We start from the raw sequence: 15896 nt of genomic DNA, 5'->3' as shown, positions 1-15896 counted from the left end.
TTAAAATATTTATATCATGCTTTATTATATAAATAATCCAGACAGGTAGCAACATGGTCAATAGAAAGAGCACAGTAAAAACCAAAGCAAAAGTTCGCAGTGGCAGAACAAAAATAGACAACATGGTCATTTCAGTGGAAGCACGGGACTATGGAATAACTCATATATGAGAGAACAGAATCACCGGGCTCCAAACGTCTTCCCAAAGAGTCAAGTTTTTGACTAGCACCTGGAGGCATACTGTTTTGGGGCTAGATGATTCTTTCTGGGGAGAGCATTTCATAGAACTAGCAGTACTACTAAAAATTTGGTGAACATTCACCAAACTCGTTACCTATCAAGCGTCAAACTTTGCATTGTGCATGCCCTTGAAGTAGTACTTACCAGAGATACATTGGCCTTTAAGATACATAGGGCCCAAGATGTGTAGGGCTTTAAAGGTAAGAACAAACACCTTGAACTCAATTTGGAAACCAATCGGCAGACAATGCAGATCAACCAGTACTTGGAATAATACGCTCTGACTGGCTCGTTCCTACTGGCAACCTGGCTGTGGTATTTTGCACTATTTAAAGTCTTGGGACACTTTTCAAGGGCAACCCCATGTAGCGCAGGTTACAAAGTTTTGTGGTGCATAAATGACTACAACCAGATGTGAATTTTCCAGGGAAGGTAGCAGCTGGTATAACAGCCTAAGTAGGTAAAAGACACTCCCAAGTCACAACCTTGAAAATCAGCACTGGATCAAGGAGCATTCTTCATGCTACAAACCTGATTCATCAAAAGGAATGCAGAGTACATCCAAAACAGGTTGTACATCTGCTTCTAGATCAGGTTTTCTACCAACTAACTGTACATCTGTACATCTGTCCTATCTGGATGAAGTGAAATGTTTGTCATATTCAGTTGAGACACACCGTTCACATAAAATCTTAACAAAGAATGATTGTTAGGGTTGTACTTTTGTTATTACAGACTTTCACTTTGGTCCACTTAGGGCCCGTGCATGTGTGTCGGTAGCTGAATGGGGCAGTCTTGTTCACAAAACATGTGTTTATTTCTCAGTACCGCTTTCCAATCCAGCAGCCCGGGCTGCATAAACATTGTTTTCTTTACAAAGCTGAAATAGTGTCATCTGCTCAGGAGAAAGAACAAGCACTGTATTCAGTCCCATTTGCTACCAAATAGCTGGTTGATGGGATTTCTTCTTATTTTTGAAAAAGCAAGTTACTCATGAAGTACTTCAGACATGCTCCGTTGGATCGGAACCGGACTTGTTTAAGTTCACACATTACACTTGGCATTACATCTGTGACTAGCACCATATAACATAAACATCATCAAACTCAAGCTGAGCATATGGAGATATCCTCATATATAAAATATAATCTAAAGCTAGCCAAAGGAATAAAACTGGATTCGCACGGCATTTTTATGTTCTCTCATATTAAATATTTGTGCCATTATAAAATTGTTTAATAAAAATACACTATGTAGTCGGAACACAAATTGCGGAATTCTTCTGTACGGTTGAAAAAAGATACCTATTTCAGAATAAATAATTTGATGCTATGTTTGTGGAAAATACTCTGGAAAGAATGCAAATAACAATGGGTAAAACTCTTTACTCAAACCCTAGAACCTCTTAAGCCTCCTTCCTGCTCCACCCTCTCCCCCTCCCAAAAATTAGGGCATTATGATGCAGCACACAGAGTTGGGGAAATCTGGAGAGCCATGATGTGCATGGGTCTCTGTGACTTGTCACAAATATACTTCAGATCATGCCACATTGAGAAGTATGTAATATGTCTTTCTACTGTTGTTGCTGTAAACTGACTCAGGAGCCCTTTATTTACTGAGTGATATCTTGCACTGGATATGATGGAATTATGATTATTATTTTTTTGCAGTAGTTTGCATTTTAAAATACATTCTTCCCATTCACAGTTCTCATTCAGGTAGCCCTAAGGAAATGTTTACAGTATAATGCTTTTGCAAATTAAAATGTATGTTATGTCTCTTATCTCTCTCTAATCCTTCGAGCTTCTCTCTGTATATGATTTAGGGTTACATTCCGAAAAGCAAATGGGAGATGGATACTTCTGAAGCAAAACTAGGTGGGTATTTCATTTCTTTTTTCCAAGTAAAATATATATGACAGTATTTGCACGTCTCTTGTTTGCAGCTCTGAACACTTGCCTAAGGCAAAACGATATGAATTGGGTATGCCATTTCTGAAAATACAAATATCTCTGAGCTGTGTAATATGCACTTACCTTTTATTGTTGGAAAAGGTACAAATAATCGAATCCTTTAACTTGTAGCTTTTTGTGTGGTTTGCGTAATGATGTTACTTTTATTCTAGCATTCAAATAAGTGAGTTGCATTTGCATTTCCTGCTGAGCTGCTGAGGATAATAGAATCAATTTATATTCTTCTTTACACTATAATTTTATTTATGGGGCATTTATATTAAACTGATTAGTTTTCATATGTTGCTCGGCATTATGCTTTGCTTTAGCATAGTTGGGAACAACAAATGACCACGAGCATGTCTAAGTACTGTTACTAGAAAGTTTGGTCAACTTGTGATGACATCAAGTGTCAGTTCATTCTTTACATTTAATTAAGCCTCAATACTTCTGAGTGAAGATATGAAGCCCATACTTCATCTTGTTTCTGTCTTACGTTTATTTTCAACCATCTTATTTAATAGCATGCTTCCTCTTATACTACTGCCATAATGCAGTAATTTAATTGACCAGCCTAAGTAATGCATCGAAAAGCCTTGTAGAAGTGCAGCTTTTGTTTCATAGGATTCATAGGAATAAACCTTATTCAAAAGGAAGTTGGCCTGACCATTGAAATCAATTTTATTAGCACATTTGTGAAATAAATAATCAAAGAAATAATATATACATAATGCCGAAAAATACGATGTATGTTGGCATAAAGGAACTCCCATTACTTTTCAGTTTCTCTGTTAAACAGATTGAATTAAACCATTAGTGCTGCTTTCCAGCATCAGTCTTGAAAGCTTTGCTGGACAAAATACTAATAAAGTACAGTGGTACCTCAGGTTAAGTACTTAATTCGTTCCGGTGGTCCGTACTTAACCTGAAACTGTTCTTAACCTGAAGCACCACTTTAGGTAATGGGGCCTCGCGCTACCGGAGCATGATTTCTGTTCTCATCCTGAAGCCAAGTTCTTAACCTGAAGCACTATTTCTAGGTTAGCGGAGTCTGTAACCTGAAGCGTATGTAACCTGAGGTACCACTGTACCCCATTCCCTTCATTGTAAAGTAGAACCTCGGTTCTCAAACCACTTCATTCCCGAACATTTCGGCTCCCGAACATCGAAAGCCCGGAAGTAAATGTTCTGGTTTTCAAACATTCCTCGGAATCTGAACGTTCGACTTCTGATCTGCAAAAAGCCTAGCTGTCAGCCAGCTGGAAACCGCGCCTCTGAATTTGAACGTTTCGGAAGTCGAATGTCCTTCCAGAGCAGATTACGTTCGGCTTCGAGGTTCCATGATACCTTTAACTTCCAGGATTTTAGGTACTGCAGGCATATTCAGCATTTGTCTACGTATTTAAAGCACTGATAACCTGCCTTTTATCACAGCAGTCTCAGTGCTGTAAAAGTCAATGTAATACACAACAGCAATACTAAAGTTAAAAAATCATCTGAAACAGTAAATAAAATCATCTATATTAAACTGCAGAGCAGATATCTATATCAGTCTGGGTTGGTGTCAATCATACAACACAGGAAAGGGGTTTCCATAATCAATTTAGAATTGATTAATTGAACATGCTATCTGAGAAGCTATCCCTCTGCTTTGGATTACATTGAGAGTATGTAGCATAAGCTGGAAAACAAAGTGTGTGTGGTGACCCTTGAGAGTTTGAATTTGAATATTGGTGCATGCTCACAAGACATACACACACAGTGTATACGCTCATACTCAGTGTTAGGGTGTAGTGTAAAGAGACTATTTCATTGCTTGTACTATTTGCATAAAATAGCCTTTTCAGTTGTGGCACCTTTTCTGCTGCTAAGTTCTGTTGGATGTACTATTGAAATCTCAAAAGAGCATCGTAAATTCCTAATATTAGCCAAAATCTCATGCTGGAGAGCTAAGTAGTTGAAAAGAATCTACCCAATAAAGTCTTCACATGCAAGAAATGTATATATTACTGTCTCTAATTCAGTGTCATATTTTGTCATACCTGCGTAGTGTAAAATCTTGATGGATTTAACATGGTTCGTAAATAGTTACATGATTTTTTTATGGCAGTGCGTGCATTTTGACCTCATATACTCGTATATCTGACTAACTATAGTAACTATAGTAAGTTTTTCCTTTTGCATTCAGCAATTAATTTTATATACAAACGCATAATTGAGAGTTTTTACATATTCAGTCCCTGTTCAAGTTCAGAGAGTGTTCCTTACTATCGTCTCAGTATTATAGTAGTTTCATGAGCTTTCAGTCCATTAGGTTAAATTAGATATTTAGTGACTTGGAACTGGTGGCCAAGGTTTCTGATGGTAATTCTGGAGGTGCAGAAGCAGGAGATAGCAGTACATTGTGATTTTCATAGAATACATTCAGATGTGCATACTACATTCAGTGGGGAGTAAATGGCAGAATTATATAGGAAACATCCCTTTCTTCCTCTGTACCTGGGGGTTCCTGTAATTTCTAACTGTTGCTCTGTAACAAATGGTAGGAAACATCTGTCTTACCGTGTTGCCCTTATGGTTGGGTGGACACTGAATAAGGTGTGTGTAGATAAGTTCATGAACTGATATGTTGGGGTCACATACTCACTGTAGAGGCACAATTTGTCTTTATGTGACTGTTGTGAACAAACCAATAGTCTTACAAGAACATTGTATGTAAAACCTCCAGCAGTAACATTTTTTACGTAAGTAACATTTTTTACATAAGGAAGAGTCCTACATTAATTTACTTTTAAAATGTTGGTGCTTCAGCTCTCAGCTTTGATTTGAGGCAGCTTCCAAGGGTATTGAAATTCACGTAAATAAATAATTCAGTCCATTGTCGAAACATAACTGTCGGCAATTGGGGTGATGGGGGTTAGAAGCAATTTTAACAATCTCTCAAAGCAGTTTTAAGACAGCCATGAAAGCAAAGGTAATAAAGGGTGTGCAAAGAGGCAGTGCCTTTAGCTGGCATCTTGAAAGTGGTCGAAGGAGGGTACTAAGCAAATGGACATTAGAGGGAGCTCTACAGATGGTGCAATGAGCCAGAAGGCACCACCTTTGTTGCCCTCCATGTCAACTCAAAGGTAGGGGCATGCTTAGTAGAATCTGTCAAGACGATAACTGGGCAGGTTTGTTAGGGAATAGGCGGTTTTTCAGCTAACCTGGCCCCAAGCCAATGCTTTAGAGCTCTATAAATTAGAGCCAGCATCATGAATTGTGCCTAGAAACAAATTGGAAGACAGGAAACCTCTTTAAGTGCTGTTGAGAATGTTCCTTCTATCAGTCTTATCGGTTCTAGGTAAGACTTGCCACTTTGTTCTAAATTATTTGAAGTTTGTGGATGATCTTGAAAGGATATCTCACTTAAAGCAAATAGCACTGATCTAATCTGGAGGTTATCAAGGCATGCATAACATAACTCTGGTCAGAGCTTGTTTTTCAAAAAAATGACCACGGTTTGTGTACCAAGTGAGGTTGCTTCAAAGGTGCTATGAGCCATGAAGGGTACTCAAGTTATCTGCAAGACCAGACCTAACAACACCAGGCTGCAAACCCAATCCTTTAGGGTGAATTCAAGCCCACCAAGAACTGTCCAAATCCTTTCATGCTCAACTACATCACCAGCCAACAGTACTTCAGTCTTACTTGGCAGTGTTTCTTGCTACCAGTTCCTGGGTACCAGCAACAGGGGGGTGTGGGGGGCTTTTGGCCTCATGCCATTCTGGTGGGATTCCCTGAAGTGTCTGGTTGACCACTCTGACAAAAAGAATGTTTAACCTTTCATCTGATTAAATCTAATCAGAAGGTCTATCTTTATTTTTCCAACCTCTTTCCCAATTTCAAACACATGTTCAGAGCTTCTGTAGTCCATTTTGATGTAGATGGAAAGAGAATCGTGTGTCAAATGTTAATAGTGATGGCAATTCAGACCAGGTCTGCAGGTGACCTCTCTCAGTCATTTCAGATGCACATTACACAGCAAGGAACTCAAGATGGATATTTTTGGAACCCTGTAGCATAAATTCCATGGAGCAGAGTACCTTTCGGAACTGATTGGTCACATAGGAACAGAAGCACAGTCCCTCCCGTTCCCAACTTAACATACCAGAAGTACCATGGCCAGCGATATTCATAGTTGACACACCCACCTCCCATCCCTCCTGGTGAAAGTTATTTTACGAGGGCAACTTAGAAAGAAAATCATTTAGGTAGTGTAGGAATACTGCTCATCATCCCAAGTTGCTCTGAAACAAAATGCTGTTGAATGTTGCAATCTGATCCAGATGTTTGCCCCTCATAAACCTCAATGAAATGTCACTGTGTTAGATTCCTGATTCATAGATATATGTAAAACGCTAAACCTTTTATTGTAGTAAATGTTGCCTATAACATAAAATTGCTGCATTGGCATTCATCTGAATACTATGTACCTGAAATTTTCTTGCATACCTGCTTCCAAATGAATTATTACCTCAGCTAAAAATGTAACTGCTGCTAAGTGATCATGAGTCCATCTAACAACTTCACATCTGCAGTGACTCTTTTCATTCATTTTTTTCCACGTTATTTTGGTACCAAATCAAACTTCATGGAAAACATAGATCTAATGTTCGTCTCCACTGTTTTATAAAAACGATGTGTGAAATGGCTATCACTATTGGCACCTTATATCTTAAGCTGTTCTTCGTTTATTTTATGTTTATTGAGGTAAGTATTTGTTGAATTTTGCATTTTAAGGTTCACATCGCTTTTTTCTTTCCTCGTGGAAATTTATTTTACAAAGAAGTTAAATGCAGGCCACAGAAAGAACACCACACATAACAATGCAACGAGGTCACTAAAGCAGTGAAAAAACCTCAGTGATTGGAATCCTCAGTGTACCATGGATGTGCTTGTGGAATAACTACAGAAAAAAGCTTAAGCAGACATTTACTCACTATAGCATATTTGTATAAGACATACGCATCATGGTCAGAAAAAAATACAGCCATATCAATGTGAATGGCATTTGATCAGAAGCTTGAAGGGCTTCCCTATTGGAAATAAGCAGGAGAAATTGTGCCGTAATACCTTTTAAAATTACATCACATTTTAAAAATACACCGTGAAAAGGAACGAAATATTATGAAACAGGTTGCTGAATGAACAAGGACTTTTTGTTCAGTACCTCTTTCTCATTTTTCTATTGCATACATGATTCATATCCCACCTGAATGAGGGAATAAACTCTTCTATGTTGATGATCAGATATGCCAGTTTATGCTTTCATTCAGAACAATTTGATTCCTGGATGAGTGTCCAAGGAGCTGCATGAGCTGCAGCGATTTTCTCCCCTCCTATAGCCCCGCCCCCAATGTTGCTTTGAAGATGGAGTGATGTTCTGGAACATATTTTCATGCAACATTGAAGAATGACATATGGAAAGAAAAATCTGCAACGTATACACAAGCACATTTTGGCTCCTGGCCCTCTTTTGTCAAGTTCCAACATATCTTATATACTTCTAATCTTAAATGAATATGTAAAGATATCTGCTAACATGGCATTTATACATTAATTGTTTCTATTCATGATTCTAAACTCTTTTTTTCTGAGCAATGTTGTGCATAACACTCAGATTTCAAAACACTTCTATTATTGCAGAATGTTAACAATACTTATATCTGACTACTGGCAGATGGTATCTTTGGAGCTGTAACTGCCATTTTTAATTGGATATAATTAGCGTGTTTAACTTTTAAAAACAGGTTAATGTAAGTGTAGCTAAATAACAGATAAATATTATCCTTCCAAATAATTTTATAGCATTTATCATCATTCAGGCTTGAAGTAGTTCCAGCAAGAATAGAAAAATGGCGTTTAGATTATTTGAATGGAATTTATTTAATACTTAACATTTTTGTTCTGATTTACAGAAAATTCTTTTGTAATTTGATGTTAAATTAGATATAGCTGCTACTTTGGTTCACTGGATTAATAAATAAGCTAATTTTTGCAGTTCTTTAAATTGATATTTTCTGCTTTCTGGCAAATAGGCAAGGCAAAGCTCTGTCTACAAACAGATAGTTTGAGGTTTGCTAATTTTTAATAGCAATCTCTGGGAACCATTTAGACAACCTATAGCATTAAACATACTGTTGTACACTCAAAATAGTTTGGTGTAAATAATTTTAAATTGTGTAGTACATTATTTGAATTGTGTAGTGCATTATGAACCTGGGGGGGCAAATTATGCATATAGAAAATATTTGTGAGCTATGACACAAATTTCACCTATTCATAACAGTTTGCTTCTCGGCAATAGCAACTGCTTCCTAATAATACACATTTTTAAAGATTAATGTTCAGGAAAAATTGACCACACCAAAAGTTTATTAGAACAGTAATACTGAACTTCACATGAGGACAGTCATATCCGTTCAAGCAAAGGAAGAAAGTGAGAAACTGCTTGTGGGTTTATTCCTTTTATGGCTGGTGCTCTGCACCACAAGTCAAATGTCCTTGACTCCAACACAGGCAGTTCAAAAGCCGTCTTATAGTCTTTCAAAAATAAATGTAGATATCTGCCAGGTGCACTGGTACGCATTTGCCACAGCGTTGGCATAACACAAGGTATTAAAAACTTCCTTTAGTATTTAAATTTGTATCGTTTTCAAAAACATGTTCAGGTATCGCTACATTATATGGCCTGTTGTATGATTATCCAGCACAATTTTTTCTCCCAGATCATCACAGATTGATTCTTCAAAAAAGTGACAATGGGTTTTGCCATTTTGCTTATGAAGACACCCAAGAACTTGCATATATCACTGCTATAAGATAGCAGCTTGCCCTTCTGAAAGCATTCCCATGCATCTTGTTTGTATTGGGCATTACACAAGTGTGCTTTTCCCCTTTAACCCTGAGGCTGTATGTTTGTTCTCAGACAAATTGGATGGCTTGCGAACTGGTGCTAAGAGGAAGCGTGATTGGGAAGCAATTGCCAGCAGAATGGAAGATTATCTTCAGCTTCCAGATGATTATGATACCCGTGCTTCTGAACCTGGAAAGAAGAGGGTAATAAAGTAATTTTGGTTTAATGTCTCAGAGGGTCTCACCCAGAAAGTTTTCCCTAAAGCATGAACTATATGTTTAGTTCAGCTAATCTATGTCTGGAAGCACTGTGGGGCCATTGCTTTCATGTTAATGTCCATTAGTTTCAATTTCTCTTCTCGAAATTTTCTTCTAAAAATCCATATCTTGTCATGCTCCTGTAAAAACAGGGAAGATAGCAAAGCTTAGTAGTACACCTTTATAGCTAAAGGCAGCAGAGGCTACTTAGTAAGAAGATGAGGAAACAGTAAATAAGTAGGGAAATGGAAAATATGGAGGTATTTGGTAGATTTGCAGTATGGCTTGAGTACACACATTAGAGCTGTCCTGAAGTTCGTACAGGTTCCCTGAAGAAGGATTGGTTCCACTTAGTGCTAAGCCACATTTTAATGATGTTTGATTTTTTTGTACCAAACATTGGAAGGGGGTGTGGGGACACAGGAAAAACCCTGCACTTCTTTCCACATATTCTTTCACTTTCGCACCTGCATCCGTTGTGGTGGGAAGGGAGCACATCCTCGTTGCCTGGACAACTTGCTACAGTGCGCTGGCAGTTTCCTTGTCCCATGCATCCCATTGAAAGTAATGCCATGCAAATGGAAGAATCACATCTGGACATCATCTGCACTCCCTTACAGTAGTAAGGCCCACATTTGGATGTGCATCTTTATACATATCCCCTTCCTGCCCAACTACTAAACTAAACGCAAATGGAGCCGAGCGAAGGAATGTCATCTCTCTTGTCTTGGCAACTGGGACAGGTTCACTCTTTTCCCCCAGCAAATTCCTTGTGAACAGTTTCGCATCTGCTGAAGAGGGGGCAAAAGTCTTCGTGAAAGGCTCCCTGCTTTGCACATTCAGAGGACTAGCTCCTATGCTCTTCAGAAGAAGATGTGGGATCTAAATTTAATAAATAAATATGACACTAAATAAATTCTACTTGCAAACTTGTGAGGGCCGCAAATCTTTGAGCATTCTAGAATGCTGAACCAGGAAAGTTGCCTTCCCTTTTTCTAAGTTGTCCGAAGCCTTCGCTGAGCGCAAAACCGTATTATTGGCAAAAATGTCTCGCTTCGTTTTCTGGAACTGAGTATCATCCCAATGCTGTGTTCTTCGTAGGTAAGGTGGGCAGACCTTGAAGAAAAAAAAGATGCAGACAGAAAGAGGGCCATTGGTTTTGTGGTGGGACAAACGGATTGGGAGAAAATCACCGATGAAAGTGGTCATTTTGCTGAGAGAGCCCTCAATCGCACGAAGTACATCTGACGCAATTTGTCAAGTAGAATTTTTCTACCTATGAGGTAAGAGCTCCTGTGTCTTGGTGAGTTTTTGAGAATGACCTAAAGAATGAACAATGATAGCGTTCTCTGCTCGATAATAATTTGGACATTAGGGCATAGATAGACTTGTCAGTTGTGCATGTCTATTTGATGTCCAATCTCCTCTATATGATGCATGGTAGCTGGAGGGAATTGGAATGCCACAGTTCAAAAAATTGAGGGAAAGCCTGACTACTGATCAGCAGTCTGCTTTTTTCTCACAGTCCCCAAAACTTAACTACTTTTCTGTAACAGTTTCCTTTTCCCTGCAGGCGGTTTGCTTTGATGAGAACTGAACACAGGGCGACGTGGAACTTGTCATTCGCCCTCTGGAGAGTTGTGCGGTTCCTTTCTTTCGAAACTTCATTTTTTGTGTGTTCTTCCCTATTGCATTCCTTGGAATTCTACCTGGTGATATCCAGCACCCCCGAGTTATATGGAGCTTGCATCTAAATGTGAAAGGTTTTTGTGTTAAAATTAGTAGTTCTAGCTTTTATGCGTGCAGTAGAGTGGAAAGATGAGGCCATGGACATTTCTTCTTCTGTACTGTCGCAGAATGTCAGCATTACAAGTGCATTGTTGCTTTGTGGCTGTTGTTATTTTTTACTGTACAAACTTTGTAGTTTATTGTACTAGAAAACAGAACAATAAACTTTCACTACGAACCTAGTGAATGACTTAGTCGACCATATATTATATAGGCTGCTCTATTTTGTGTGTGTGTGTGTGTGTGTGTGTGTGTGTGGTTTGCTTAAAAAGATGATCCCTTCAACTCTTTGCAGAATGTCGGAGCCCTTGGTCATTAACATGTTGTGTTTCCTTATAAACTTCCTGTTCAAAACAATTTTATTCTTCACACACAAAATTAAATGTGCACACTAATGCCAGAAAGCATTAGTGTGTGCATGGAGATTAAAAGCCATTTCAACTGTCCGAAGAAGGCTTTATTTTATGTTGGAGAGAAAATGATTTGCCTCAGGGAGGATGGTCAAGTGATTTTACATACAATGTTCTCTCTGTCTTCTTACATGCTCCGTTTTGCATGCTTGCTAACGAACAAATGCAATGAACTGCTTTTGTCCTTTGCGAGTTCCAATTCAGTGGTTTGTGTTATGAATTATACGGATGGAGAAGGTGCCAAATCGTTTGAATGAGACCATTGCTATCTTAGTTTTCTTTTAGAAAAAGGGTGGTGGTGGTGGTCTTGAAAGATGCTTCATTAACTCTTCTTAGCCAATCAGTTTGTGATTGCCTAGCAAATTATTTTTATTCATGGGTACATTAGTAATGATGAGGGCATTTTTTGCTGTATTGAAGGAGGGCCACTGTTTAGTATTTAATGAATGGTTTATCATTGTAATATATTTGTTTACTTGACATTTTCTAGTCTGATTAATTATGTATAATTTGGAAACTGTTCCCAGAATGAACAATAGAATATCTGGATACAGTGCAGAATGTTAAATGGCTACAAAAGCTTATTCATATGTATACTTTCCTATTTTGTCGCACTGTGACTTTTTATTATTTGGCAAGCTATTTGTGGGCCTGCATTTCACAGTAATTATGAGGAGACATGGGAAATTAGAAGCTCTTGTGACCGTATGAAGTTCAAGAGTTGCACTCTTTGTTTCTAAATGAAACTCACAATTTTTTGAGAAGACAAAGGGAACCTACATTGCTGGAATAATAACTGGATCTTTCAGATAAAGATGCTCAGGAGAATCTCATGTTTGAACTCTGCAGAGGTGACTGAATTGTGAGTTTTTATGTAGTGATGCCTTTCATATATAAACCAACTTACTTCCGCATGGTGCTTAGTTAAGCTGGCTGTTGTGGCTTACTGCTCTTTTGCAGAATGAAGGAGGGGAAATGGAAGACTTAGGATTCTCACTGCATCTTGTCTAACTCAGGTCTGAATCTTCCTGTCATACTATATCTGGATATAAGTAATTGTACTGTACTTTAATGGCTGGTTTACCATCATTTTCAGTCACAACTTTGGCGCCTTTTGATACTACCAAGTGTCATATTATAGTTCATTACATTATGTGGAGACATTTATATATTTGTGGTTGCAATTCTTCTATTCCTGTTCTATGTGTTCATTCACCTTTCCCTGACTCCTATGGTTTGATAGCACCACCTATGGACAACTTGCCACACATACAATGTGTAGTGATTGTTTGCATCTGTATCTCAAGCAAGATAGTGGAGTGCGCCCCTGAGGATGAAGTCAAACTGCTGCATAAGCAACACCAAAGTGACCTCTCCAGGGCACAAGCGTGGGCAGCATATATGGAGGTCCTGGGCTGCCAAGACAACAAGACTCCCCTCTCGGCCTCATTTATGTGGTCCAAAGGAAAGCAGAGCAATACGTTTGGCACCAGCTTGGCTGCAGGAGTTGCCGGAAAGAGACATACAAGATGCCATCCTGCTGTCTTAGAGACTCCACTCCAGATTTGTTTAGGGTTTCCTCCTTAGAATTTTCTTCTCCCGAAGATATCCCGCAAGGAAGCTGATGTTTAGGGGTTTTCCTTCTCCCAGATGTGCTGCATTAGATTGACAAGCCCCATCTGCCCCTCACTTCCCTCTACATCACATACAGAACCCACCTTCTTGACCATTGGTCCCACTATTGGTCTCGTCCACTCAATCCACTGGAGCCTGTCTTCACATGCAGGAGAAGTCCCTAACTCACCAAGGGTTTGAGACCCATCAGCTACCCTCACCTGGTTTATCCGGCCAGTCAAAGCCATTTCCAGGTCTTGTGCTGACAGCTTCTAGGAGCCACAGGTGAGAGCTGAATGCAAGGTGGGGACCAAAGATGGACAAACTACCCCAGACGGAGCATGATGGGTCTCCCCCCCCAGGTCCTGCCCCTCCCCTAACACCCCATACACCCCCTTTTGCAAGAAGGGAGAAATGGCAAGAAGGGGAAGAAAGAGACGAACAATTGGAATAGTATTTACTTGAACCAATATGACTGGAAGTATGTAATGGATATTCCAATGGACCAACAAGGGTGACACCTATTTTTCATAGTTTTCTTTTCTTTTTCCTTTTACTTTCTTTGAGACTTCATGGAATGCCTCTGAAGAACAGTTGTGGACAGACCACGTGGGAGACCCATTGCCTTGGCTTTATTTTTCAGCATGTATGTCCTGCATTTCTAACAATGATTTTCAAGACAACTTATAGTCAGAAAAAATGATGAAATAAATGAAACCATGACAGTCTTGAAAATGGATTAAAAGTGCATTGACAGGATGAAATAATATGAGGGAAATAATCTACAAAAGCTTGTTGCAATAAAACGATCTTCACTGTCTATCTAAAAGCAGAAGAGGGATGAGGCAGCTGTCCCTTGGGAGGCTGTTCAGATCTTGGGCACCACTTCTGAAAAGGCTGTCTTGACCCATGTACTTCAATAGGACCCATGTACTTGGGTTATTGATGACTATTTGAATAGTAGCAAAAAAATAATAAACTAATAAATTATAAAAGTAATTTCTGGAGGCTTTCATTCCACATGTTTGACATCCTCAAAGTGATAATTATTCAGCTTCTGAATAATTATCTGTCACAGCTTTGTAGAATTGTAATCGAAAAACAGGGTAGGTATTAAATAATGTATGCAGTATTCTTTGTGTAAATGACACATTGGTTGCCCTCACTAAGAGCAATTTGCATCATTTTACCATCAGCTTAGTATTAAAAGTTAGTGGACTCCTTGATCTTTGAGCTTGGAATGAGGTGTTTATGAGAAACGCTGAATACTTCCCATATCTGTCTGGCTTCCTAAAATGAGTAGTGTGGGGAAATGTTGTCAATACTATAATTCACTGGTACACTCCTGAGTAGGAGGGTGGAATGCTTTGATCAATGACTTGGTACATACCACTTGAGTACCATTATTGTTGTTGTTACGGTCCCATCCGGCTGCCCTGCTTGTTAACGTAGCAGTTTCATTCTGCACCCCCTGGAGCCCCCGGACCGTCAAGTACCAGTGGTGACCATTTCTCATGGGAATTCCACTCCTGGCCCTTGTGCATGTTGGCAGAGTGTCTATAAACATGTTCCGCCCTCATTGCGCCTTCTTTTGGGTTCAAAAGAACCTGCGTGTCAACGATCGCGCGTCAGTTGAACACACCTAAAATGGCCGCCACCTATACTCCAAGGAGGTTACTAGAGCATGGACAACAAAGGGCAGACTATCCCAGCCCAGGAACGGCTAAAGCCAGCAAACCAGCCTAAGTTGGGCTTCAGCAGTCCTAGCCACAGAAGCCAGTTGAGACTTCAGTGACAAGTTGGGAGCTAGGAGCACTCTCAAGCTGATCTTTCAGGGGGAGTGCAGCATCTCCCAGAAAAAGGGTATACACCTAATTCTGATTCGTGGAAAACACCCAAGTGTTTCCATCCTATCAGGATTCAGCCTCCGTTTATTGGCTCGCATCCAGTCCATCACTGCTCCAGACACCTGTCCAATGTTTTCACAGCCTCTCCCGATTCTGACAAATGGTTTTTGCAATACAGAGATGGATAAACCAGTATCCTTGCACACAAAAATCCAACCTTTTCCCCACATATCACTTGACCAAAGTGTCTTTCACATTCAATTTGTTTTAATCTGGCAGAAAAGTTTATTTTATTTCAGTTTTTAAGCATGAGTGCTCCTATTGATTTGCACTAACACAACCCCAACACCCTTCTCTCTCATGTTACTTTCTCTAGTTTCTTCTTTTTTCTCTCTACTATATTTTCATTAGTTTGGGGGCTATAGTTTTAGAATTGCGGGAGTTGTGAGCTGCCAGAGTGTATGTGATAGGGTAATATACATTGACTGCTGTGTAAATTTACAAATTTACAAATCTTTTTACAGTTACTTACCTGGGGCTGGAGAAGGCACACTGCAACTTCTTCCCCTTACATTTTCTCACTTGTCATGCTGGTTCCACCCTTCACCTTCTTCCCAGCTACTTTTAAGTGTGTATATTCTATATTCGGTTACAGTTTGCTTCACTCTTGATTGTGCTGCCTCCTACAGCATAGGGCCTTATTCCAAAATTGGGTGTGACCAGCATCCAGCTACACAAATGGTACCTCCATAGGGACGGTGTGGGCAGTACTCAAATTCTTGTACTAGCACAATGGGATTTCTTTCCCTCCCTCCCTCTGTGCATGCCTTGCCCTGCCCTGTCCACAAATCTCCAAAGTGTTTGGGGAACCTCCAGAACAGATTTAGGAG

The 15896-nt window shown here is 39.4% G+C and overlaps 1 protein-coding gene across 4 annotated transcripts in view; it reads left to right on the top strand.

The window, feature by feature from the left end:
- Window positions 1–11317, top strand: part of YLPM1 (YLP motif containing 1) — a 54792-nt gene extending 43475 nt beyond the window's left edge. For 3 of the 4 annotated variants that reach the window (XM_081857584.1, XM_081857583.1, XM_081857586.1), the window contains 4 exons: window positions 2066–2117; window positions 9163–9293; window positions 10449–10630; window positions 10921–11317. In XM_081857584.1, coding sequence (XP_081713710.1) covers window positions 2066–2117; window positions 9163–9293; window positions 10449–10595 — 330 coding nt within the window. In that variant the 3' untranslated portion in view covers window positions 10596–10630; window positions 10921–11317. Of the gene's footprint in view, window positions 1–2065; window positions 2118–9162; window positions 9294–10448; window positions 10631–10920 lie in introns of those variants that run through there. The other variant, XM_081857585.1, reaches the window with a different exon arrangement.
- Window positions 11318–15896: the final 4579 nt, after the last annotated feature.

The sequence above is a fragment of the Podarcis erhardii genome, assembly GCF_964252035.2.
Source record: "Podarcis erhardii genome assembly, chromosome: 1".
Taxonomy (NCBI): domain Eukaryota; kingdom Metazoa; phylum Chordata; class Lepidosauria; order Squamata; family Lacertidae; genus Podarcis; species Podarcis erhardii.
Note: the sequence above shows the minus strand (reverse complement) of the source record. Positions and strands in the feature narration are given on the sequence as shown.